The sequence below is a fragment of the Notechis scutatus genome, chromosome 6 (genome assembly GCF_049901735.1).
Source record: "Notechis scutatus isolate UNSWTSFEM ecotype Mainland chromosome 6, rNotScu1.2, whole genome shotgun sequence".
NCBI classification, from domain to species: Eukaryota; Metazoa; Chordata; class Lepidosauria; order Squamata; family Elapidae; genus Notechis; species Notechis scutatus.
In genome coordinates this window covers 58,018,474-58,046,319 of record NC_142014.1, presented here as the reverse complement: position 1 = coordinate 58,046,319, position 27,846 = coordinate 58,018,474, and the positions used below count along the sequence as shown (strand labels likewise).

The 27,846-nt window shown below is 37.1% G+C and overlaps 1 protein-coding gene across 2 annotated transcripts; it reads left to right on the top strand.

Moving 5' to 3' along the window:
• The first annotated feature begins 568 nt into the window (after window positions 1-568).
• CRY1 (cryptochrome circadian regulator 1) lies at window positions 569-24,650 on the top strand. Of its 2 annotated transcripts, none has more exons than XM_026694972.2 (13): window positions 569-1,211; window positions 12,778-12,886; window positions 13,740-13,882; window positions 15,771-15,955; window positions 16,976-17,064; window positions 18,748-18,888; window positions 18,976-19,287; window positions 20,154-20,305; window positions 20,402-20,604; window positions 21,177-21,290; window positions 22,286-22,381; window positions 23,254-23,328; window positions 23,420-24,650. In XM_026694972.2, the coding sequence occupies exons 1-13, from the start codon at window positions 1,054-1,056 to the stop codon at window positions 23,521-23,523; spliced, it is 1,881 nt and encodes a 626-aa protein (XP_026550757.1). In that variant the 5' UTR covers window positions 569-1,053; the 3' UTR covers window positions 23,524-24,650. The 2 variants fall into 2 exon arrangements, with proteins under 2 accessions (XP_026550757.1, XP_087824532.1); XM_087968406.1 differs by lacking the exon at window positions 569-1,211 and adding an exon at window positions 1,499-1,588.
• Window positions 24,651-27,846: the final 3,196 nt, after the last annotated feature.

Sequence of the window (27,846 nt, the reverse complement as noted above, 5' to 3'; positions counted from 1 at the left end):
CTTTGAAGACTCCGATTCTCGTTCTCTGTTGGCTTTCATTGACTGCTGCAACCTTGCAGGTGGGCACACGCAGAGTCCAGGCATCCCAATCCAGAAAGAAGCGCGGGAAAGTGGGAGGAAAAGAAAGGGGACGTTTTGGGAAGCGCCAAGGAGATACACTGGTTCCCGGTGCTTATTATACACGGATCTTCGCCGGATTCGTCTGAGTGCCCTAAAACCAACGCGTTTCATGGAAGCCTCCACGCTTCACCCCATTTTTTTTTTTTTTTGCTCTGGGGACAGAGGGGTGGGTCAAAAGAGCCACTCACCCCCCCACCCTTTGTCCTCGCTTTTTTTTGGCGAGCACTCGCTTTGCCTCCTTCGTCCCACCCTCGCTCCCGCCTCTTTCTTTCGGGCCGCGTCTTGCATAACGCCGTGGCGACGTCGGAACCCGGCGAGGCCCACCCGCCTCTCGCCCACCAGACAAAACACATTTGAGAAACGTGAGGCGGCGGCGATCACGTGGAGCCGTCGGCCAATGAGGGGAAGAGGGTGGGGCTCGGTATCGCGTCATTCAGCAGAGCTGCGTAGAGTCACAGGGCGAGCGGCGAGGAGAGGGGGTAGGTCGTTCGGTTGGTGAGGCGAGGCGAGACGAGACTTGGCTTTGGTGAGGGAAGAAGCGAGGAGGAAGAAGAAGCCCAGCGACCGAGCCGCTCCCTCTCTCTTTGCCGCCGCGTTTACGGAACGCTGTGGGGCTCCTTCCCCTGCTGTGAGTGGACATACGAGGCTGAGGAAAAAGGGGGTGATGCGTTTCCATCTGCCGGCCATCTCCACCAAAGCCGCTGCTTCCACCGCCGCAGCCGCTGCCTCCACCGGGGCTTAAGAGAGACGCGCTCGAGCGGAATCTTCCGCCCTCGCCTTCTTAAGTAGCGGGTTCTATCCCGACATGAGCCGCGAAGGCAACTTCGCTCGTTCCTGAACAGCCGGCGACGCTCTTCCACCTGACCAGCCGACCCCACCGCTCGCCACACCGCCCACCAACCCACCCCCGGCGAATCCGCCCGGCTGTCGGAAATGGGGGTGAACTCGGTGCACTGGTTCCGCAAGGGGCTTCGACTCCACGACAACCCAGCGCTGAGGGAAGTCATCGAGGGGGCCGATACGGTGCGCTGCGTCTACATCCTGGACCCCTGGTTCGCGGGATCCTCCAACGTGGGAATCAACCGGTGGAGGTGAGCGGGCATGAGGCGGAGGTGGCGGCGGCTCCTTGGATGGAGCTGATCGCTTCTCAAACCCCCCCACCCCAAAATTCGGAGTCGATGCGCATGCGCACTGGCGCCTGATTATACAACCCCCCGGGTTTCCTTAGGCATCGTTTCTGACGTCTCAATGTTCGAGAGGGAAGGGAAGGTGGGGGGGGAGTGTTGACACTCTCCCGCCTGTTTTCGGTGAAATGGGCTCGATAAGTGGCGCTTATTTCCTTCTGAATTCAGCCCCCGTTTCTTAAAGCAGGCCTAAAAGGTTTTATAAACTGCAAAAGGGTGCGCTGCCTTTTTCTTCCGGCATGGGGGAAAAGGCTTGGAAGGTTAATACCAAATCATGGCATTAGGTAGGTTGGGTTGGAGATGTTTTGCGTGAATCAAATGGCTCTCTTCTTTCTAGCGGATCCAAAATGGATGTTTATAATCACGTTTCTTGAGACAGTAGAGCAGGGTAACCTCTGCCAAGGCTCATGAGATGAAAATAGTATAAGAGATGATTTTTGTGTGTGTGTCTTGATTTCCACATTATTTTCCTTGCACTGTAAAAGTCACTCCGTTTTGTTGCTTGGTTGTATATATTGGTCACACTGCTATCCCTACTTTTGCTTCCTGTGTCCTGTAATTTTCCTAATTGGATCTTTTCCAGTCTCTTCCCGATGCTGTCAGTAAAGAATGACATTTGCAATCCCTCCTGTTGCTATGCACACACTTGCATTTCAATTGGATGTTTCATAACCAGTATTGAGTTTGTAGAATTTGTGAAAGAACTGCCCAAAATTCTCGAGTTAGAGTAGAACACTGGGGGTACCTGTTTGAATATAGTGCTTAACAGGAAGTGTATTGAATAGAAATATAAGCTTTTTGTGAGCTGCATCAAAATTAGATCAAGTGAAAGCTTCAGAAGCGCATTCCTTATCACCACGGTTCATGCCTTTCAACATCATTTGTTAGTTGGAAAAGATGTTGCTAAACTCCTTATTTTTAGCTATTTGGTTCTGTTTCTTACTTTTTAAAAAGCTGTAAAATTAGAAATATATGATGTGTTATGGATTTAATTTAGCATGGTGAGTGTAAACTTTACTCCCTTAGGGAATATGGAAAGCAGATACTCAACCATAGCAAAAGTGTAGAATGCGGCTATTGTTGAGAGGTAGAGCATCTACTTTGCTTGTAGAAGTTTAATCCTTGCCAGTCTAAGGAAAGTGTTATTTTAGTAAGCCATTCTCAGTCAGCAATAGACAATTTTGCCAAACAATGCAAGACATCTTTTGAGGTGTAACTGATGTGGGTATAATTGGTACAGTTTCAGTAGAATATTTTAACATTCTAAAGCAAGGATCAAGGCATAAAATCATTTTCAAATATTTAAGGGCTCAGTGTTTTTAGGATACCATATTTTTTAAAGTCTGAAAACAATTTTCTGTTTGTCTTTGTTTTGACCTAACAGGGTTATAGGACTGTTTATAATGGCAACAGCAGTAGTAGCCAGTAGGCAAGAAAAATGAAAAACAAGGCTATTCTCAGTAGCTGATTCATTGTTGATTTAGCCTTATATGCAGATAGTGTTCCTGATGTATAAGATATAATAAGCTGTGGATGATATTGCCTGGGTTTGTTGGACCTCTCACTATTGGGGAGATCAAGAGAAAGAGATTGAACATGTATCAATGTTGCTTTCATAGGTCATTCAATAGTTATTCACAGGTTAGCAAGAATTGTATCTTACTTTCCCTCTGCACACTCCCATAGGCTGTTAAAAGTATGCTAGAGAAAGAAGTAGAGGAAATGCTTAGAATGTATACAAAAATTCTGGGCATGATGAAGTGAGGTTTAATGGAAATATTAGTTTGTGAAGTAGTAAGATGTGTGCAAAATTCATATTAAACTTATGAATGAGTTTCATTACAACTGACCTACTGACATGCTGTGCATAATAGTTAGCCTGCTGTGACATATAGCAATCATTGACCTCTTTTCTCTTCATTATTTTCCTGTAGCATAGTCGGTGGTATTCATATTGTGAAAACTTAATACAGTATTCAGAAGTTTTACTATGTAACTCATTTTTTTCTGAATGCGGCCTATTTATTAAAAAATTAAGAAAAATAAATTTGCAACAAGTTTCCTTCTTGAAAAAAATCTATGTTCTGTTAAAGTTTCTGTGACTCTTGTGTAAAATATCTTTGATTTACTAAATATTGTATAAACCATTGTTCTATTTTGATGTAAAAATAAAGAGTTCCTTGGGTACAATAAAATATCCATTAAGTATTTTATCTTATTGTTATAAAGCAGAAGTCATCAGTCCCATATATTTCAGAATTTGAAGAAATGGTTGCCATGTGGGTCTGGCTAGTCACAAAAACAAGCAAGTTGCCCATGAAATTAAGTACAAGGTAGAAATTTGTTATAAATAAAACTACAGTAGTTATTTTCTGCAACCAAAATAGTAATTTTTCAAAAGTAAGACTATATTTTGGGAGTTTGTGTCCCATTTTAAAATGGTGAGAAGAATTATTGTTTTTAAGTGATCTTGGGATAGTTGTGTGAGGCTCTGAAACTGCAAGTTGAATGATTCACCCTGAGAATATAAGTGGGAAATTGTCATCAGTTTTCACAATAATGATAGAATCCTCCAGGGACATAAAATTGCATTCAACACTGCGGGTGGGTTGTGACCTCAGTTTTCCTAGAAGTGATAAATACATTTTTATCTGATTTTAATCTCCATATGTGAAATTGTGCTCTTTTTTCTTAAGGTTTATTACATATTCATATACATCTGGTGTACAATTAGGAAAAGCCTCACTACTAACAATTAATTGAGGATTATTCCTGTGAAATGTTAAATGTCTAATAAAAAAGCTTTTTCCTCAATACTCAATGGCTTTAGAAGGGTAAAATGAAATCAAGGTGAGGAACCCTTATGGAGAAATACACTCATGGCTTTCTTATTTATACTTGATTTCAAGGGAACCCAACTCTAAAAGAACTTGGGTAACTTACTGTTTTAAAACAATGTATAATGTAAACCAGGGGTGTCCAACCTTGGCAACTTTAAGACTTGTGGACTTCAACTCCCAGAGTTCCTCAGCCAGCAAAGCTGTCCACAAGTCTTAAAATTGCCAAGATTGGACACCCCTGATGTAAACGAAGACAAACTCATACAAAAAAAAATAAGATCACAATGAGCTCTAAAACTAATGCCAAGGACAGTAAGGAGCTAGATCTTCATAAATTTAGGGAACTGTTAGTTTTTCCTAGTGTGTCATGTTATTGGCATGGAACAAATCAATATTTGAATGTGTTGAGGGTTAGAATAAGTTAATTGATTGAAATAGTAATGCATCCTGCTTAGGCACAGAAAAAATCAAGAAGATATTCGGGTGCACACTTCTTCTGGCTCTTAATTTGGTTGCATATATCTGTGTCCTAAAGCAGGGTCCCCAAACCCCAGCTGCGGCCCAATACTGGCCCCTGCTTTTTGGACCCAGGCCACAGAAGTGATGGGCAAGCATATGCCATCTCCTGTCCCCTGCCAGTCCGCAAAGCCGAAAAGTTTGGGGAACTCTGTCCCAAAGTATGTCATCAATTATATATCTCTTGTCATATAGCGTCTGTCCATAGCAAGTACATACATATAAGTGACCTTTTGTTCTGGAAAGCTACACTAAAAGAAAACCAGTGAAGGTACTTTCTTTTGCATAGATTCCAGATGTATAGACCTCAAGTTCCAAAATTCCACAGCCAGCATAGCCGTTGATTAGAATTTTGAGTTGAAGTCCACATAACTGGAAGTTGCCAAGGTTGACAAACAATGTATTAGACAAAAATAAGGAGCTCAAAATTTCGTACATGACTCAGATTTTCAATTTAAAAGCAATTTTATACTGTATTAAGCTGATTAGCAAACAAGTTACTACTACTGAAATAAAAAATATTTATAGTATGCACCCATATCTACTATATTATTATCATGGTAAAAATACCAAAATAAATCGAAGGCAAAAAAGGAAGGAAAATATAAAGAAAAAATTAACTCGCAGCATTCATTATAGTTGACGTAACTTAGTGTTAACCACCCTTGGTACATTGTCCATATAGCAAATCTTTTGAAGATTTTTAACAGTTGAAGTCTTTCTTTGACATTGTTATATTAATAGGTTTATAAAATAGTTTTGATAAAATAATAAAGTGTTTTATTACTTAAGGTAAGAAAATAGTTTCTGTAAGATAAAACTACAATTGAAGAAAGCTCTCACGTAGCATTGTTTTATGTAGTTAATCTGAATGTTTAAGATGAGCAGAAATTGTATAACAAGTGACATGAGTCATGTATGCAACATGAACTCTGAGAACTAAGACTATAAAGTAGTGAATAAAAACCTATATTACAGAAAATTAACATCTTATAATCTATTAAAATAATGTACGTTTCAGCACTGTGATTCAGAAATAAAAGCTATATTCCTTGCAACTAACAAATTGATATACTCATTATATTCAGTAAGAGATTAGATAATCTAGTTCAGCAATCTCCAAATTAGTATCCATCTGCTTTATTGGACTTTGATTTTATAATTTCCCAACCAGCAGTGAAATATGGCAAATTTGGTGATAGAAGCCCAACATATTTGGAGGGGGAATCAAGATGGCAAAGGATGACATAATTTATCCATGTCATTGTTGCCTTTGCATTAAATAAGTAGAATGAAAAAGGAGTGTAAAGTATTTCATATACTTCTGGTCAGCTTTCCAAGAAAGTGCATTAGGGTATTCGTTTTCACAATGTCAAAAATGAAAATTTTACCTTGAGGAACATGAACAGGAAGGAGCTTATGGACAGTCACTTCCTGACGGACTTTGTCACTAAAAGTTGTTTTTGAAGGCAGAGGATATAACATTCAGGAAGGGTTGAAAAAGTCATCTGCCATTAGCATCTTTTTCTCTCAGTTCTCTACTTTCTAAAGTCGAGATACAAATGCATACATCTTAATGTTAATGAAAACCTATATGTAGAATGGTTTGCTTAATTGTTGCTGGTTCTGTTACTAAATTAAATGTTTCCCTCAATATAGGTCTCTATTAAATTAGAAAAACTATGCTGCAAATAAAGTTATTGGTGAAATATTATTGGTACATTCTGGGAATTTTTTGTTTATATTCTTTTAATTAAAACTTTATTTAAATTTTTTTAAAATATCCTATATTTAGCAATGAGGAATTTTGTTTTGCCTGGCACAGCTTGCAAAATAAATTACACTGCTCACAAATGTTTATAATAATTAAAAAGTGCTTTCTGTGGAGGAGTTGAGTTTACTAGGTATAAAGTATTTTGACAAAGAAAAAAAGGTAATATTGCTTTGATTGTACTGCTGACTTAAAACATTATGCAAGTGAAACATGGCCTTTTAAGAGCAGGATTAGAAGCATACAAGTCTGGGTAGAATAGGATTTTAATTTAGGTTAAAATTAAACTTTTATTCAATTATTTGAAAGTCAGTTATATATATGGTATATATTTTACTTGACCATATTTTCATAATCAAAAGTTATGTTACAACTTAGTTGATTTTAAGAATCAGACTTAAGAAGAATTTTGCTTTGAGACAAAACTTTCTACATTCTGTACTTTCACCAGTAAAAAAAAAGATTTTTGTTTTATTGCATCTTGACTTATTGCAGTAAGTGTAAGTCTGTAACATTTAATCCATTGATATCCCTTTTGTGATCTTTGAAACTCCTTGTTGTTTAGCCACAAAAGAATTAAAAATAGCTGCATTTGTCATTGATAATCGTGGTGAAAATTTAGCCGTTCCCATTTTTGCTCTGAAAAGAGCCAGATTTTTTCTTTCCACAATGTATTTTAGTGGGGCGATTATTTATTTATTTATTTATTTATTTATTTATTTATTTATTTATTTATTTATTTATTTGCCAATTGTTTACAAGATAATAAGTATAAGTGTATACATAGTTGTGAATACATGAAATGGGTACATATAAGAAAAATAAAAGAAGAATAAGAGAAACAATAGGACAGGGACGGTAGGCACGTTGGTGCGCTTTATGCACCCCTACAGACCTCTTAGGAAAGGGGTGAGGTCAATAGTAGACAGTCTAAGGTTAAAGTTTTTGGGGTTTGGGGAAGAAACTACAGAGTCGGGTAGAGTATTCCATACATTGACCACTCTATTGCTGAAGTCGTATTTCCTGCAATCAAGTTTGGTGCGGTTAACATTGAGTTTGTATCTATTGTGTGCTCTTGTGTTGTTATGGTTGAAGCTGAAGTATTCATTGACAGGTAGGACATTATGTGTATTTCTGATGGTTTGTACTAGCACATGGTAAATCTCGTGGGCCCCAAATATTATCCCAGCCCCTGTGTTAGGTTGACAGAACAGAATTGTGTTAGAGAAGAGTTATTTAGGGATCGATGACCTTTTCTAGATTTGAAGGTTTTGTTTTTAAAGGGATGCCTGGGTGGATGTTACGATGTTAACCAGGTTTAGCCACCATCATCAGTATGTATCCTCATAGATGTCTTCTGTCTTCTATATTTGTTGGTAGATATTAGAACTACGTTGATTTTGATTACATGTTGGTGAGAATGGAGGAACAATGAATGGAAAAGCTTCATAATGCATTTTTATGAGTACAATAATTCATTTTACCTGTATTTTTTGGCATTTAAATTGGTTAAGCTTTAAAGATGCAGTTGTATGAAATAGTGTAGACTAGTAAGTTTTTATTTCCTTTCTAACAAATGTCTGATTTTTTTTGTAGAAGTGCAGCTTGATCTGTTCAAAACATTGTGGTGATGAACTTGAAATTCAAGTTATGAAACTGTTGTAGCATGATCTCTAAAGTAGGTCATTGTGACGGGAGTAGTCTGAACAGCCTTGCTGGTTGCTAGAGCAACGGCCTATTTAACAAAACTTTCCTGTTGATTCATATTGAAGTAAGCCCTGAGAAATCATGTATCAAAACTGAATAAGAGAGACACACCAAAGGTAATACTAGCAAAGATTTATGAAACTGGCTGTCTTTAGAATGTTTAAGGTACTTGGAAGACTGAAATTATATATCTTTTTCTTATTACAGTAGATTTTTTTTTTTCGTGGACCAGTAAAAAGCATACATGAACAAAAATTATCAGTATAACATAAGTACTTGTTTTTGATAAGTTACTGTTCCTAGCTTTGACCATAATTAATATATTCCTTCCTTTATATAATACAGCAATCCTCGACTTACAACAGTTCATTTAGTAACCATTCAGAGTTACTACAGCACCGAAAGAAATGACTTATGACTGTTTTTCACAGTTTTACAACCTTTCCAGCATCCCCATGATCACGTGATGAAAATTCGGACACTGGCAACTGGTTCATATTTATGACATTTGCAGTGTCCCAAGATCATTTTGATCATCTTTTGAAACCTGACAAGCAAAGTCAATTGGAAAGCCAGATTCACTTAACTGTGTTACTGACTTAACTGCAGTGATTCACTTAACTGTGGTAAGAAAGGTAATAAAACGAGGCAAAACTCACTTAACTGTCTTGCTTAGCAACAGAAATTTGGGGCTCAATTGTAAGGTAGTAAGTTGAGGACGTGTACATAGAAAATGTTATACACAATGTAAGTTGATACCTTCTCTACTGCTTCAATTAAAAAACCCTCTTCTCATGTCTCAACCTTTATCAATAATCAAATTGGAAAAAGACATAGTTTAGTTCTAATTAGCAAAATAAGAGTTCCTAAAAATATTAACATTAACATATTTAAATCTTAATGAAAAACTTCAATTTTATAATCCAAAATTATCACTCAGTCTAAAAAAGGCAAAAGAAATCTCTCTACTTAGAACAGATCTCTAAAGCCTCCTCATTCAGTTTTAGTAAAAAGAAAACCCTATTAACAGCTACTAGAAACTACAAAAAACCTTTTTAGTTTTTAAAAGCTTGATCTTTAATCCCATCATCATCAAGTAATGTCCCACATGTTGCTTTCTTATTTTATTTCCTTCTTTCAGAAACAGCTTGAGTAGTATAATTCTTCTTTTGTCTCTTCCCAGAGTTTCCTTGATTTCATGCATTCCTTTTGTAAATCCAAGATAAGGCTTTCCAAGGCACTCTTCTGATTTATTATTCTGATTTGTATGTCCTCTTTCATTATTAAGACTTCAATTGATTTCATTTATAAATCCATTTTGGCATCATTTACCATAGTTTAAAATCCATTTTCAGAACAGCAGCATCTTTTTCCATTTCACTTTTGTAATCCAGAATTTTTTAAAACTCCAAGTTTACTTTCAAATCAGTTTTAGTCTCTGTTTTATGCAACAAAATCTGTTGTTCCTCTGTATCCTTTGCCATAGTATCTCTCTTGTAAGTAGCTTCCTGTATTTAACTTCTGAGTATATTGTTCCCAAATAGCCTTAATATCTTCTATAGTCAAATAGTGTTGTTTTTTTCAACTTTAAGAATAATATTTTGTTCTCTCCTTTAATTTCTTTCTTATCTGTTCATTTTCCAATCAACAGCACTTTTTTTTAGGGGGGCGGGGGAGAACGGATATCTTAATAATTAATTTTAAAGACCTCATATATTGTTTTATAAACCTCAAAGGTTAATACATTGCTCAAAAAAATAAAGGGAACACAAAAATAAGACATCCTAGATCTGAATGAATGAAATATTCTTATTAAATACTTTGTTCATTACATAGTTGAATGTGCTGACAACAAAATCACATAAAAATTATCAATGGAAATCAAATTTAGCAACCCATGGAGGTCTGGATTTAGAGTTACACTCAAAATTAAAGTGGAAAAAAACACTACAGGCTGATCCAACTTTGATGTAATGTCCTTAAAACAAGTAAAAATGAGGCTCAGTAGTGTGTGTGGCCTCCACATGCCTGTATGACCTCCCTACAATTCCTGGGCATGCTCCTGATGAGGTGGCGGATGGTCTCCTGAAGGATCTCCTCCCACACCTGGACTAAAGCATCCCCCAACTCCTGGACAGTCTGTGGTGCAACGTGGCGTTGGTGGATGGAGCGAGATATAATGTCCCAGATGTGCTCAATTGGATTCAGGTCTGGGGAACGGGTGGGTCAGTCCATAGCATCAATGCCTTCATCTTGCAGGATCTGCTGACACACTCCAGCCACACAAAGTCTAGCATTGTCTTGCATTAGGAGGAACCCAGGGCCAACCGCACCAGCATATGGTCTCACAAGGGCTCTGAGGATCTCATCTCGGTACCTAATGGCAGTCAGGCTACCTCTGGTGAGCACATGGAGGGCTGTGTGGCCCCCTAAAGAAATGCCACCCCACACCATTACTGACCCACTGCCAAACCGGTCATGCTGGAGGATGTTGCAGGCAGCAGAACGTTCTCCATGGCGTCTCCAGACCCTGTCACATCTGTCACATGTGCTCAGTGTGAACCTGCTTTCATCAGTGAAGAGCACAGGGCGCCAGTAGCGAATTTACCAATCTTGGTGTTCTCTGGCAAATGCCAAACATCCTGCACGGTATTGGGCTGTAAGCACAACCCCCACCTGTTGACGTCGGGCCCTCATACCATCCTCATGGAGTCTGTTTCTGACCGTTTGAGCAGCCACATGCACATTTGTGGCCCGCTGGAGGTCATTTTTGCAGGGCTCTGGCAGTGCTCCTCCTGTCCCTCCTTGCACAAAGGCGGAGGTAGCGGTCCTGATGCTGGGTTGTTGCCCTCCTACGGGCTCCTCCACGTCTCCTAATGTACTGGCCTGTCTCCTGGTAGCGCCTCCATGCTCTGGACACTACGCTGACAGACACAGCAAACCTTCTTGCCACAGCTCGCATTGATGTGCCATCCTGGATGAGCTGCACTACCTGTGCCACTTGTGTGGGTTGTAGACTGGGTCTCATGCTACCACTAGAGTGACAGCACCACCAGCATTCCAAAGTAACCAAACCATCAGCCAGAAAGTATAGGAACTGAGAAGTGGTCTGTGGTCATCACCTGCAGAACCACTCTTTTATTGGGGATATCTTGCTAACTGCCTACACTTTCCACCTGTTGTCTATTCCATTTGCACAACAGCATGTGAAATTGATTGTCAATCAGTGTTGCTACCTAAGTGGACAGTTTGATTTCACAGAAGTGTGATGACTTGGAGTTACATTGTGTTGTTTAAGTGTTCCCTTTATTTTTTTGAGCAGTGTGTTTTCAAGCCCATCTAGCCCTTTAATTTTCCAGGATCCACATTCTGATCCACCCTTTTGATGTTTTCCAAAAAGTAAAGCTTTTCTTTTTAATCCTTACATTAACTTTGGAGCTATTTAGGTTAATGACAACTGCAGAATTTACCAAATGTATGGCTATCAATTCCTATTATACTGTAGATAATCAGCTTCTTGGGTCTGTTTGGCAGTACTTTCCATAGGCATACTTCCATTCCTATCTTAAATCCATTGCAGTTCATGGATGTCCAACAATCAGAATATATTCTCAATCTCAAGTCTTCAGCAATGGCAGTGGCAGCCTTTGTTCATTTTCAAATGCCAACTGCAATATTGGTTCATGAGAAATTAAGGTGGTATTCTTGGTGCTGGACAAAGTTGTCTTCTTCCAACTACTTAGTCTGGGAGATAAATCAACAGAACTTTTTGCTATCACACAACCCACTTAGAGGTTGACCATGGATACTTCCACAATCAGATTAGAATTCCTTGCAGGGATTTCAGATTTCTACAGCTCTAGTAAACAACCTGTTACTGAAGTGGGGAAGGTGTGGTGGTTCAAGAAGATCAGCAGCACAGGACACAAGGAATATTTAACATTTTAAGAGACTGCTATTGCCTTTTTCTTTCAGAATTTTTTTATATAATAGCCAATGTTTGCTATGTGTAATCCTTTAGAACCAGTATTTTTGTACAATAGCAGTTTCCTAGGCAGACGCTTTAAAATAGTAGAACTACTATGAGTGCAACTGAAGAGTGTTTGAAAAACAAGAGTTGAATCATTGCAAACAGCAACATACTATGAATAGGGAGCACATTGTTTTAGGGATGGGATGAAGAGAGATAGAAGAGAAACAAAAGATTCTTTCTTTGCATAGATGAGAGCCTAATTAACAGATACATGGTACAGTATCAGTATACAGTAAGAAATTTCCAATTAACATTTTTATTTTTTAGAGGATAACAGAATTGTAAGAGTTTCTATAGTGTGTTTTAATGTACATTGACCTGAAATACTTGGAAATACTGTACATCATTATCAAAGTTTGCACACTCTTTCAGCTGTAGTCCTCCATTTGTATAATAGCAGCATTATGACATCATCTTATTACAGTGTCTTTATAAGGATTTCTTTAAGGATATATTATTGAAGTTACATACACACACTCTTTACACCACTGTAATCTGTAGAACCAAGATAATTTATTATGATTGGTTATAACTCTTTTTGCACAAATCTTGTGTTTGAAGCTACTTTAAAAAAAACATAATTCCGTCATGTCATCCTCCTTACAGATTTCTCCTTCAGTGTCTTGAGGACTTGGATGCCAACTTACGAAAACTAAACTCTCGGTTATTTGTGATTAGAGGACAACCTGCAGACGTATTTCCTAGGCTTTTCAAGGTAAATTTGAAGATGATTTGAAGCAAGTACAAAAGTATTTCAACTTACTTGAATACTATGATTATACATAAAAGTAATATATATTGGGCATACTTAATGGACATAATTTGGCTAAAATTTGCATCACAACATTGGGAATTAAAAATAAAAACCTAGTCAGATTGCTTACTTTTAAATTTTTTATCTGTTTATATTATAATGTGGTTAGATATATTAGATATAAATATTTACCATCTGTAAATTGCACTGATGTGACCATCTATAAAGATGAAGCAAACATCTAAACTTACAGTACCTTGTTGCAATAATGTGTATTCATGAAGCTTTCTGTTCTATTTCATTTTTTCACCTTGTTATCTCTTGGTAAAATCTATTCAAATTAAGACAAAAATAGCCTACTGTAGGAGTACACCTGTAAAAGAGGGAAGGAAAGACTTAATTGCATATAATCCAGTTTTATGAATATAGACATTTTAAGAGGGGAATAATAAAAATATAGTTTGGAATCTCAGAGATCTTATATTGATACTGAATTATAAATGGTAAAGTCTGCTCACTGCTAAGAAAGTGGGGCTAAACCTCTCTAAGGATTTATAAATCACTGTATAGTTTAATATAATATTCATTTTATGGGACCAGTTTTGTCATATTTGAAAAATGAGAACTAAGGTCTTAAAACCCTTTGTAGCAGAATTCTTGGCTTGTACACTGAGAATATTTTTTTTGTATTTGCTATTGAATGCAGCCGTTTGTTTTTATGCATCCAGGATATATTAGCATTTATTATTCCTTCTTATTCCTTGACTTGGGACAATTGCAGTTTTTAAAATCACATTATTACTTGAAATTATAGGAATGGAATATTTCAAAACTTTCTATTGAATATGACTCTGAACCATTTGGAAAGGAGAGAGATGCAGCAATTAAAAAATTGGCCACTGAAGCAGGATTGGAAGTCATTGTACGGATATCGCATACCTTATATGACTTAGACAAGTAAGTTACCAATTTCTTAAGTGTAAAAGGGAAAAATAATGTTTTCTCATCGATGCTGCGTCGAGAGTCCAGGATGGGTAGACTCCTTCCCGTGACATAGAGCTGAGTCTGCCAGTATATAAAAGCCGGCCCCTTGCTGGCTCCCCCAGCTTTGACTCTGCTCCATGGATTTTCCTGTAATATATCAATTTTTAAAATTATTTAGTAGCATAATTGATGGTTTGGATGCCAATCAAATTTAGCAGTTTAAGCACTACACACACACACACACACACACACACACGAAACAAATAGACTCGTGGCAGTTTACGGTAAAAACGTAAAACATCCATGATAAAGATCACTAAAATATCCATAGTAACAGGATTCAGACAAATGCAACAATAAATGGTCACGATAGGTTTAAAAATAAAAATATTTTAAACATTGGAGATGTGAAACCATAGCAGAAAATTTGGTGATATTTGTACGATAGGAAAAATCCCTATGGAAGAGCTGTCTTTAATTGCTTCTTGACTTATCAGGGAAGGAGGCAAGCCTGAAGTCAGTAGGGAAGCTGTTTCAGAGAACTGGCACTGTAACAGGAAAGCAACACTTCCTGGTAACAGCCAACCAAATCCGGGTATCAGCAGGAGCTTCTTTCAGTGCAGTCTTGCTGCTCAGGACAATTTTGACTGGATAATGTAGCCCTGGATATATCTAGATGCCAAGCCATGAGGGACTTCATAAGTCAGAACCAGTACTTTAAAGGTAATAGTTGTCAAGAATAACTGGATTCAGAGAGGGTCTCCAGAAAAGGCTGCATATAGCTTCTTTCGAGGCTGTTGGAAAAAAAACCCTCAAGAGAAATTTTGACAAGCTTTCAGATCCAGTCAGTCATTCTCCCCCCAACCCCTTCACGTCTAAAAAAGTGATGGCGATCATACTAGCACCCTATATTTCCTTGGAATTCACAGGCTTGACAAAAACCCTAGATAATACAGTCAGATGCTCCTGTTGTCAATTGAACTCTGTTAATGAAGAGTCAAAACTGAGAGAGTTGACTGTCAGTAAAATCCTACATAAATTGATCACAACAGCTAAAGGGAGGACCTTGTCACTTCCTGAAAGGCAGTTTGCCACCCTAAACAGGAACATATGGGGATAATCTCATCCTCATCTAGATCAATTTTCAAGTGCTCTGAAAGGAATGGGAAGTTAAAAGCATCTGTGCCAGACCCAAGATTTATGAAGGCCATGAATTCATGGATTCTTGTGTTCCCCAGGATATAAATATCCATCCACTCCCTCAAACCAAAAGGTGTCAGGTTTACCATATCAGTCCTGAAATCACTTCCAAGAGCCTAAAAAGGGATTCTGGATTCTAGAAAGGGACCTTTATTTGGGAGAGGGGGAGTCAAAAATATGGAATAGAAATAGACATCATCTCTTCATTTTGTGATGCCATGAGAAGGACATGAGCTACATGTAATTCACAGGGCATGGATTCACCACAATATTCACCACAATACTTATGCACAAAGAATATAGAAAATTATGCTCAACTGCTTTTTTAGTATTTGAATGCTGGTCAGATACTTTTTTCTTCTAGTAATTTCTTTGTAACCAATTGTTAAGTAACCCTTCCAGTGATCTGTTCATTCATTTGCAGAGTAATCAAATTGTTATTGACCATTTTATTAATTATTTGTATTAAAATGATTGGATTTGCTGTATTAGTTCTACCCCTTAGTTTTTTCTATATTTCTAATGAGAAGTTACTAATTATTCATTATATGAAGTAAATGTCATAATGTAATATAGGTAAGAAATGTACTATAAAGTTGCACAATAAACATACATACTGTTTCTAAAAGTATAAACCAGCATTGAATTCTTTGTTATGTAGAATTATAGAATTAAATGGAGGCCAGCCACCTCTTACTTATAAGAGATTCCAAACTCTAATAAGTAGAATGGAACCATTGGAGATGCCTGTAGAAACTATCACTGAAGAAGTCATGTCAAAATGTACCACCCCAGTTTCTGATGATCATGATGAAAAATATGGAGTTCCATCACTTGAAGAACTAGGTAATCCAAGATATATCATCCCCATTGCTTGAGCATTATTTTTAAAAAACGTGTCTTCTAATATGTGGTCATAAGTAGGAGACTCTGCTTAGTTTGCATATAGAAGATAGTAAGGTCTAATAGCAGGATCTGAATGATAATAACAGTACTTCTCAATTTATGACCACAATTGAGTCCCAAATTTCTGTTGCTTAGCAAGACAGTTCTTAAGTGAGTTTTGTCCCATTTTATGACCTTTCTTGCCACAGTTAGGTGAATCACTGCGGTTGTTAAGTTAGTAACACAGTTAAGTGAATTTGGCTTCCTAATTGACTTTGCTTGTCAGAAAGTTGCAAGAGGTGATCACATTACCCTGGAACATTGCAACCATCGTGAATACGTGCCAGTTGGCAAGTTTATTGATCTCGTCACCACAGGGATGCTAAAAAAGTCATAAGTTTGAAAAATGGTCATAAGTCACTTGACAGTACCATTGTAATTTTGAATGGTCACTAAATGAATGGTTGTAAGTTGAGGATTACCTGATCTTGTCATTTAAAATGTTGCTTAAAACTCTATAAGAAACTGATACTGTCTATTAATGCATGCTTCTGCACAGACATTATTCTAGAATATATATGTAACATAATTCGGTAGAGTTTCCAAATAACCATGTAGTTTATTGAAAATAGTTGCTGTATCGTGAGGGAAAAAAGAGCAAGTTCCTGGTTGTTAAATTTTGAAGACTTGCTCCCAGATTGGGTGTCGATAACTTACCAAGGATTTATAGTAGTTGAGAGAGATATTTCAGAATATTTGTCACTGCACTGAGGAGCAATAAATTATTTGAATAATAATTCAATATTCAATAATTATTTATTCAAAGTAATCTTAACTTGCAAATTTAGCATTGGGCCAGTTCAGTGTTTTGAAAATATGTGTAATAATTGTTTAATGTACTAAAGCTTTATAACTTATTCAGTTTGTAGCTTGACTAATAATATTTGACTAATATATTTTGTTTTGGTTTCTGTGCTATAGGTTTTGATACAGATGGATTGCCTTCCGCCGTTTGGCCAGGAGGAGAAACAGAAGCACTCACGAGACTGGAAAGACATTTGGAAAGAAAGGTATGTTGCTCACCTTTGTTGTTTGCCAAGTGTAAGTGTAATCCTTGACTGATGAGCACAGTTAAGACCGGAATATCAGTCATAAGTTGTTCTGGTTGTTAAGTGAGATGCTCACATGACCACTTTGCTCAACAATTACAATCCTGGCATTCATAGTTGCAGTCATTAAATGGAGCGCAGGGGTTCCTCAGGTGGTGGAGGGTGTGAGCTGTGTGTGTGTGTGTCCTGCAATACAATTCAAAGTCACAGCTACCTCAGCCCAGCCTTGCAGTGTGGCACTCATCAGCAGAACTGCCAGGCCTAAGTCTCAAGTAGAGCTGCCAGCTGGCTGCCACTGCTCCAGGCCTTGACTTTAGCTCTAGCACCACCCCAACAATAGAAGTGGCTCCAAGGCGGCTTCAGGAAAGAAGACCTGGTGTGACCAAGAGCTGCATTACATAATCTGTGTGGGCCTCTCAACACCAGGAAAAAAACTGCCTGGAGGCAAGTGACATGTGACAGATTCTTGGGAATGCTGGGCAATGGGAGCAAGTGTGCTGTTTCCTAAGGCATGCACATCTTAGAAATCAGTGTGAAGCAGCATTTCTGAGTGGTAGCAATGGTGATGGCTGCTGGCTAAGATTCCTAAAAGCTTCAGGCTCAGGCCAGCACTGCTGTGCAGGATGGCCCAGATGCTGGGGGTTGTAGGCAGGTAGAGGTTATAAGAGCAGGCACACTGCCAATTGCCCACATTTATGACCATGGGCGTACTTCAGGGATTACAACTCTGGGTACAGGTCATAACTCCCTTTGTTCAGTGCCAAAATTTCAGTCATTGAACAAATGATCATTAAGCAAGAAATAAATGTAGTTGATTACTCTATTGGGGCATGAAAAAAATTGAGCTAGAATGCTAATAAAACAAACTAGAGTGCTATCTTCTGTGTGCTTGTTGTCAAGTATTGAACACTATAATTTTTATTGAGAAATAATTTTGCATGCTTTAATATTTGATTAGCTATAATTTTACGTATCAACTATACAATTAACATTTTTATACTGTATAGATCAGGGGTGGGCAAACTACGGCCCGCGGGCCACATCCGGCCCGTTGGTCTTTTTAATCTGGCCCGCCGAAGATTGGTACAGAATTAAGGTTTGATGTGAATGATTGAACGATTGCATTCATTTGATTTTGACTTGTAATGACAGGCATTTCGACACCAGGTGGCGGCCCGTCTGTCAAATTTTAAAAGTCAATGAGGCCCCCGAGCTAAAAAGTTTGCCCACCCCTGGTATAGATCCTTGCAATCCCACCTATCCATCCTTTGTATCCCTTGGGCTTTTAAATCAACATAGAGTATCAAACAGAAAATTTGGGATATAGACCCCCTGAAGAAACAAGCTATACTTCACACCGTTTATAGAATGAGCATCACTATACAAATTTTATTTCAGTAAAGTAGTTTTCTAGGCTTGTATTCAAATACTGGAGAAGTGAAGTGCTGCAGTATAAATTTACTAAACATCTTCAATACATGATAAATAGTAAGATGTGTAAAATAATATGCATAAGTAATCCTGAGATTTTGAGAAACTGATCATAGCCATTGCAAGCTTGGTTTTTAAAATGCTGTTAAGAAACATATCTCAACAAATAATAAATATCAATACCCCACTCTCCTGCCCCCTTTTCTTTTTAAGGCTTGGGTTGCAAACTTTGAACGACCTCGAATGAATGCGAATTCCCTTCTTGCAAGTCCAACAGGACTTAGTCCTTATCTACGTTTTGGCTGTTTATCTTGCCGTCTATTTTACTTCAAATTAACAGATTTGTACAAAAAGGTATGAATTGACCACCTGGATTTATCTGTGTGTATTTAAGACATGTATTTAAAAAGTGAGTTTTTAATCATATGCTATGATTTCCAGGTGAAGAAGAACAGCTCTCCTCCTCTTTCCCTGTATGGACAATTGTTGTGGCGTGAATTCTTCTACACAGCAGCAACTAATAATCCACGATTTGATAAAATGGAAGGCAATCCCATATGCGTGCAGATTCCTTGGGACAAAAATCCGGAGGCTTTGGCCAAGTGGGCAGAGGGTCACACAGGATTCCCTTGGATTGATGCTATTATGACCCAGCTGCGTCAGGAAGGCTGGATTCATCATCTTGCCAGACATGCTGTGGCATGCTTCTTAACTCGAGGTGATCTGTGGATTAGCTGGGAGGAAGGAATGAAGGTAGAATTTTCTTCTCATTGATAAATTTTGGTATTGTCCTTAAGATTTGATATTTCAGTTTGTTTCTAAATAACGTTAAGAAAAGTTGTACTGCATAGCCAGTTTGCGGTTGATTCTTCTGCAGGGTGTATGAAAATCTTTTTATTATTAAAGTCTTGACATATTTGCTTCTTTAATAAAAAAAAAAGTTACCACCCTTTACCTGCAATTTTGAAGCCACGTTGAAGACTCTTGGCCGGAGTTGTAAGAAAATATAGTTTTAGAGTTTGCTGCAAGTGTAGTTAATGCAGAACCAATAGGATTAAATGCACATAACTTCTGTCACCAGCAGTAAATGTTATATAATATAAAGTAGTTTAGCTCAGTAGCAACACCTAGTGGTGAGTCAACACTTATGCATTATAATATGCATTGAAAATATTTCCTTGTTTTCTCTAATCTGTCCCACACTCACTTTAACACATTAAACATGTATGATAAGTGTTCGATAGAATACAAAAAGGGCGATCTCTGGGATTATATTGTCCTGTAATACTGTGACTAATTGCTTATGCGACTAGTTTTAAATATTCTGTTTCCAGCAATGTATTTGCATTATCTGTTTTTATAAATATGTAAGCTACTGTACCTTGAGCCCTTTCTGCAGATAAATGAGTTGTCTGCTGACTTTGCACATTTCAAAAGTTTACTGTATGGAGTATGTATTTCTCCTCAACTTTCTCCTTATGTGCTTAGACATGGACATTTTAAAAGCCAGCATGCCGACAAATTGTTACTTGAAACTGTATTCTTGGGGGGGAGGAGAAGGAGGAAGAGTAATTATAGGGTTACATTAATTCTTTGGTTTGGGGTTTTTTTTTTTGTAGGTATTTGAAGAATTGCTTCTTGATGCAGACTGGAGTGTGAATGCAGGCAGTTGGATGTGGCTCTCTTGTAGTTCATTTTTCCAGCAATTTTTCCACTGTTACTGTCCTGTGGGTTTTGGCAGGAGAACTGATCCTAACGGGGACTACATCAGGTAAAGAACCATCATTAGTTTAAAATGAAACATTATACTGGATTATTATGATGAACCATAAAAATGATAGAAAATTTCTTTTCTTTTTTAATTAAGACGGTATCTACCTATACTCAGAGGTTTTCCTGCAAAGTATATATATGATCCTTGGAATGCCCCTGAGGGAGTGCAGAAAGCTGCAAAATGTATAATAGGAATAAATTACCCCAAGCCAATGGTAAATCATGCTGAGGCGAGTCGATTGAATATTGAAAGGATGAAACAAATCTACCAACAATTATCCCGATACAGAGGATTGGGTATGATGGAAAGCTTTGATTTTACTTTTCTTTCATGATTTTTGGCCTGAAAGTCATACTTAATTGCTGAAATCCTGGTTCAATATTTATAATTGGCTGACTGAAGAATGAAAAATTATTTCTTTTGCACTTTTCTCTAATTTCACCTTTTTAAAAGTTGCAGCTTTTAACATTAATTAATGGCTAATATATTAATATTAATATCACATAGACTCTGGTCCTTTCAGGGTCAGAACATTGCAAAAAAGAAAAAAACATTGGCCTTTTGTTTTAGAAATACAATTAACTATTATTTAAGGAGAATTATCTATATTTTCATATTAATTATTATTATTAATTATTATTTTCATATTAATTTTCTATATTTTCACATTAAGTTTATTACTAACATTTTAATTACTATTTGTGGGATTGTTGTCTTCATCTTCCTGAGTAACAGTTCCAGCATTATTGATATTTAATTTAAAATATAGTCTGTATTTGCATGGGATTGATTCTTTAAAAATAATGCTCTAATTCTTATTGAGAAAATCAACTCCATGTTTGAGGCCACTACATTTTATTTTGATTAGGCCTCCTTGCTTCAGTGCCTTCTAATGGAAACGGAAACGGAAATGGAAACGGAAATGGTGGCCTAATGAGATATTCTTCAAGTGAAAATCTTCCTGGTTGTATTGGTACAAGTGGTAAGTTACTCCTATGGTTAGAAAAACTAAGAAGCATAAATAAAAATCTATTTGATTGACTACCAGCATTATAATAATAAGCCAAAGTCGAGTGATGGTTTATAAAGGAGAAGACAAACCAGAGCCTCCTTAAAAGGTCCTAGGAATGGCTTCTCTTGAAATGAGGAATTTATCATTGCATGAACTCGCCTAATGGTCATCATCTTGGAGGCTTTCACCAGCCATGAGGGACAAGGGTCTAATTGTTGCATTGACAGTGCATGTTTTCTGGTGCTGTGTCCTAATAATGCTGCCTCTTCTGTCCTGAGCACATTGTTCCATTTGTCCTAGTGTTTATCTGGATGTTAATGAACAAACTTAGGTTCTTGCCCTGAAGTTCTTTCTTGACATCAAACATTTCCTCCTGGTACAATTCCTTTCTAATGGTAGACCCATACACTCTTGACATCAATCATGAGAGCTATCCTTAAATCATGTGATGAAATTCTGGAGTTCTTAGGGATTTTTTTTTGCAACAACTTCCATTCTGCTCTTAGGCTGAACTTGCTGAGATGGGCTGGACAGGTTGGCAGTTGTTTGAAATCTTCTTCACTTGTAGATAATATTCTGGACAGTGGATTGATGTCCAAATGATTGTCAATCTTTTTAAATCCCTTCCCAGACTCATAGGCATCTTAAATCATCTTTGTGCAGGCCTCGGAGCTCTTTCAGTCCAGGCATAGTGATGCCACCAGCCAACTAAATATGTGATAACACAGGTACCTCCCAGATCCTCTCTAACAATATGGTAAACATTTGGATCTGATCTGGTACATCTGTTTTTAATTATAGGTATCAATTATAGTGATAAACATTGGGGTGTACTTACTTTTTCCACATGTGAAATTTTCATTTAGATTTATTTACATTATACAATATAAGTTGTGCATGATGTTAAATATATCCTTTTGTGTAATTCTAAATCCTGAAAACAATATATATTCGCTTTCTTTCAGGTACTCAAATGGGAATCAGTGAAGGACATACAGGGAATGTTCAATCATGCACCCTTGGAGAGACTCATAAAGGAACAAGTGGAATTCACCAGCAAGGTGGGAAAATTCAAAACTGAATTCACTGTTCCTTCACCCTTAAATAATAAAGTGCGATACTCAAATCCCCTTGTCAAATCAAGATATATTGATTTCAGCGGTGTAGTTTATGCATAGGCATGCTTAAGGATAGTGAGTAAAAATAGGAATTGCTCTGAGGAAACCATTAAATTACTAAAGCAATTAATATACCTAAAACAGTAAAGTCCAGCTGATCTCCAAAGAAGTGAGGTAGGCTTGACAACAACTCTTTACTATGAAGACCTCTAAATGGACCCCAAATGAAGGAGTTGTGTTAGAACTGGTTAGGCAGTTTAATTAATTAATTGCTCTTCATTATTTTATGGTAGCCAAGAGTAATGTTTACCAGATAACTGAATCATTCAAAGAGATACTTGCTTTAAGTAATGCTTAGTACACTGTAATTTTTATATCTATGATTTACTTATTTTCTGTAGAGGGTATGTTATAAATCAAATAAAAACTAAGCTTAAGAATACAAAGTGGGAGCCTTTGCTTTCTAACAATATTAAATAAAGATACAGAATGGGACATTATTAAGCAAGGAAACAAAAATAAGAAATTATAGTGAATATCTTATGGGTCCTCTCCCAGATAATTTTTGCTTTATTTTGTACTTATGATTAGGGATAAGGTTAGATTTCATATTCAGACATAATTTAAGGGTGGTATTTGTTTGTGACAGAAAATGTGACTTCTAATAAATTCAGTACAATATTTCAAACTCTCTGACAGAAAAATTAATAATACTTAAATATTATTTAGTAATACTTATTAAAACTATAAGAAAAAAGTTTAATGTTGATTTCTAAATACTTTTGTTCAGAAATTAAAACACCTTTTTTTAATAGGTTACCCTCAAGGGAACAGCGGAATTTTACATTATGTTCACGGGGACAGTAAAAAAAAACACTTAGTGCAACAAGGTATGATTTTTGCACAATTTATGATTTGAGTTGAGTGAAAGTCAAAGATGACATTAAAGTACATGTTTGTCTTCAATTGTCTTCAATCTAGGAAGAATATCACTTAGTGTTGGAGTGTGCTCTGGGAAGCGGCCAAATCCAGAAGAAGGAATTCAAAGTATTGGTCCAAAAGTCCAGAGACAGAGCAGTAATTAATGGGATAAAACTGAGTTGTGAAGAAAATGATTGATAAACTACATTCTAATCTCACAAAGAGGAAACTAAGCGTGCCTGCTGCATTTTTTGGGAGCATAACTTTCTTGGAAGAAGTGGACCAAACACCATTGCATCTAAAATCCTATTTGGCAGTGGCCAAGAACTCCCTGTCATTAATTTCATACTTCGAGCAGTCATAATCTTATCTCGAGTGTGACTTGTACTGTCATTTAATTACATCTAGTTTCTATTTTTCCATTAAATTGTGAATTAATGTGGTTTTGTTTCTTTGAATTTGCTGAGAGAGAAAAATATTTACTTGAAACCCACTAGTCATTTGCGTATCATCTTGAGTAATGGGCAGTATTTATTTTTTCTTGAAATTATTTGTTAATTTTTATGCATCCCAATTTATTTTTATAGTGGGAAGTTTTAAAAAAATTATTTCATCTGTTGTCATTTTCTATAGATGACACTTTTCCCTAAGCTTTTATAGCCTGAGCAGTTTAATATTTTTCCATTTTATATTCATGTTTTTTTCCTTTTTCTTAAGATAGACTATGTAGATGCATTCAGGGTAATGTATACGTAGCACATGGATTTATCTATGTCACTTGGAATATTTTTCTCTTAGGACTTTTAAATTCTTAAATTGCTTCTCATATGCATGAGCAGCAGACTTACCAATTGGTTAATAATAATTAGCCATGCATATTTCCAAACATATTTTGCTCAGAAAAAACTTAGGCTACCCTTTACTTCTTGAAGCTTGGGAGGGCATGTGATTCCTAAAGCATTTTGAACTAAAGCATCTTAGAAAAGATGAAGAGCTTCATCTTTCTCTTTTGAATAAATGTCAAGAAAAAAGGAAATATTTATTGTTGAGTTTTTTTACCACCTGGCACACTATTTTCTAGGTCCTCGGCATGGTGCAGGTGCAAGTTATACCTTGACGCCCACTAAGCATACTACCTAATTTTTTAAAAAAAATTAAGGGTGGCGGGGGTGGGGAGTGGCGGAAGAGAAGCTAGCATGTTGCAGAACATCACCTTCAAGCATAATTTCTTGTCTGTGCTTGATATACAAAGGCATTTTTCACCAATAAAACAACAGATTGCTACACTGCATTGCTTTTGTTACTTCTTGATATATGGATATTTTCTGATTATCATACCTACAATTGTAATTAATTGGTCAGAATGCCTGTGAATGAGGCATTCCCTCTACTCTACAAATGTCACTGCCTTTGCAGTAAAAGGCTGGACTAAGAAGAGAGGACCTGAAAATAGATTCTGTCAATTCTGGACCTTTCCTCCATCCCTTGCTGACCCATTTCCAGCTGCACCTGTGCCATCAGCTGCAGACTGCATGCTACAGTTCTTGGAAGCCTGCCTCCCTACCCTTGTTCCAGTTCTGCAATCACCCCATACAGCAATTCCCCTATAGCTTCCACCTTCCCCTGAGGAACTGCCGCTGAGTCTCCTGCCTCGCTCAGATATAGAGAGCGCTGTACCTTGCTGTCCTGCTTCCTCCTCCCCAGGTGGACCTGCTTGGGCCTGGCAAGCAAATGAAGTTCCACCATCCTGCCGACCTCACTGCATACATCCAGGGCTATACCCTTGCCTTGTGTCTGGGTCTTAGCCACCAAGAAGGAGATGGCAAAGGTCAGCTCTGAGCGGGGGTGGGGGGGTGGGATAGGAGGGATATGTGATAGAATGCAGGGTACCCAAAAGAGCATAGATTGGAGGGAGGGAGGTGGGTGGGACAGTTAAAGTGCCCTTGCAGTTGCGTGCAAGAGAATCTAAATTTTGATATTGTGACTTGGGGAGGGGGACACTGCAAAAGCCATACTTTCAGGTACAGGTCTTACCTCTGTTCAGTGCTGTCATAACTTTGAACGGTCACTGAATGAATTGTAAATTGAGCATTACCTGTGATGTACCATGAACCAAATATAAGTTAATATATCGTCAGATTTCACTGATTATTGCTTCTACAAATTCAGGTTCTTTCTCATTTACTCCCCCATTATCCAGTCAAAAGCACCCACTTATCCATTGCTATTTTGGGTTGTTTTTTTTATTACTGTAGATGTGTTTAATCTTTGGTTTCTGTATTTGAAATATAGTATTTGCATTTTTAAACCAAAAAGGTTGATCTTTTGGTTAGTGCAAACTTACAGATCTTAAAGTTTAGTTATGGAAAATATTTTGATTCAGCATTGCATGAAGCCACTAAATTTTAAGTTGAAAGTTCAAGTAGTATAGTTTGTTATAAGAATTCCTTTTTTTAAAACAGTTTTTTCCTATTTATAACTGATAAGTTTATTTCCAATTTTTTCCTGTGCTCAGCTTTCATAGCAAATATTCAGCTGCAATTTTATTCACATTTACCTATATGTAAATGCAGTTAAACTCATTGTGGGTTTATATATAGATGTACATAGAACCATGATATTTTTAAACTCCTTTTCATTCTTGTCTTTGTTTCTATTTAACATTCTGTTGACATGTTAACTGCTTACTGAAATCCCTGTATCTATTTTCTATGCCTGTTTTCTCCTTTTTGTCTTCCACTTCCCCCTTGCTCCTAGCCATCTTTGGATCTCTCATTGTTAAAGACAGTATGTTTTAGAGTCTTGTAGCACCTTACAAGCCACTTTTACCATCTGCCAGTCAGGTATTCCAAAGAGAGTTTCTATTTTTAGTTAAAAGTATATAAGTACATTTTGCTAACTACTAGATAACTTTCAGATTCAAAAGCATAGCAACTAGTTCAGTGCTAATTAGCAAAATATATTAAAAGGTTTCTTAAATTATTTTTTAATGGATTGATTGATTTTTGTCTTACAACATTGCTAAAAGGGAAGGATCCACACTCTTAAGTTTCAGTTTTTTGTGAGAGTGCTTGTATTAAAATATGCATTTTCATACATTTATTTTCACGCAATTTGAATGGTTCTAAACTAGTATGAATTTTTGGATTATAAGGTTTCTAACTGACATTTCTATGGTTTTTAAAATTTTAAATGATGTTCACCAAGGGAAAAAAAATAGAGGTTTGTAAATAAAACAGTTGATAATTAGTTTAGTTGCAGTGTAAATACAAGCATCCATGATTAGTGATACTCATCTATTTTTGATATTTCATGTATGGCTTTCATAGATTCCATGGCTGGATAGAAAATAGAAAATGTTTGAACTACAATGTTGATCCTCTTTATATTTTTTAAAAACTTGGAACAGAATTTTTGACTACTTCATGCTCCAGGCTCTCACTTTTCAAATGTCTTATTTCCCAGTGTATAAAATATACTAAAGATTTTACTTTTTGAAAACTATCTGTATATAAAACCCTTTATGCTGATATTTTTGTTAAAGTACAAAATTGTCATGAAATATATTCCATCGTTGTGTTTCCCACTGCCTTTGTGAAATCAGTGAGGATGCTCTGATTAATAAAAATGCGTATATATACAGATTATTTCACCTATACCCTAATTTTGGAAAGTAGATTCCTTGTCCGAATCAATTGTTTTTATAAAATGAGCCCTTGTATAATGGATTTCTTTACAGCTTTTGTTATTTAAAAAAAGCTGAATTCTTTTAAGCAGTGCTTATAATTTGAATTTTTCCATCATGGAAAATTCAGAATGACAGAGCACAACACTCAGGACAAGAACCTATGTTTTTTGCAACAATTGCAATAATTGGGTGTCTGCTTTACAAGAAAGTCGGATGCTGAACAATGGGAAGGCAAAGATTTGTATAGAAGTTGAAGGCTGCGAGGCAAAAAACCCTACGGATCTGATTTGTTGGCCAGTCTGGGGAAGGTCCTTGTCTTTGTACCTTCCTCTTGTGCCATATCTGTCATCGGATGTTGGCAATCATGTTGGCGATCCTATTTTTATCAAAAGCTGCATGAAAAAGTGCTGTTGAGTTTTGTCCAAACCAGTCCCTTAGGTTTTGAAGCCATGATGTTCTGCCTGGACCTCATTTGCCTTCAATCTTTCCTTGGAGGATTAAGTGAAGTATGCTGTATTTTTCTGGGTGTCACATCACATGTCCAAAATATTCTAACTTTCTTTGTACCTGGGTTATTTCTATTGTTAGGTAGAGTAGCTCTGTTACAAATAGCAGCAGAGCTGGGGTAGTTGATCTGTTGAGGTACAATGTTGAGATAATCAGGCTGATGGATTCTCATCTTGTTACTATGCCGCTTACTAGAGCTGCCCTCAGGCTGTACTGTGAGCTAGTGAGGAAGTTTCTGTGGTTTAGATGGGATTGCAAGGAGTTGATATGACTAGGTAAAGAGGAGCTGAGT

Bases quoted from the DNA above. Each gene is read 5' to 3' on its own strand.
- CRY1 (XM_026694972.2), top strand. From the start codon at position 1,054: ATGGGGGTGAACTCGGTGCACTGGTTCCGCAAGGGGCTTCGACTCCAC. The intron at 1,212-12,777 runs GTGAGCGGGCAT...TCCTCCTTACAG, and splicing joins GTGGGAATCAACCGGTGGAG to ATTTCTCCTTCAGTGTCTTG. The intron at 12,887-13,739 runs GTAAATTTGAAG...TTGAAATTATAG, and splicing joins TATTTCCTAGGCTTTTCAAG to GAATGGAATATTTCAAAACT.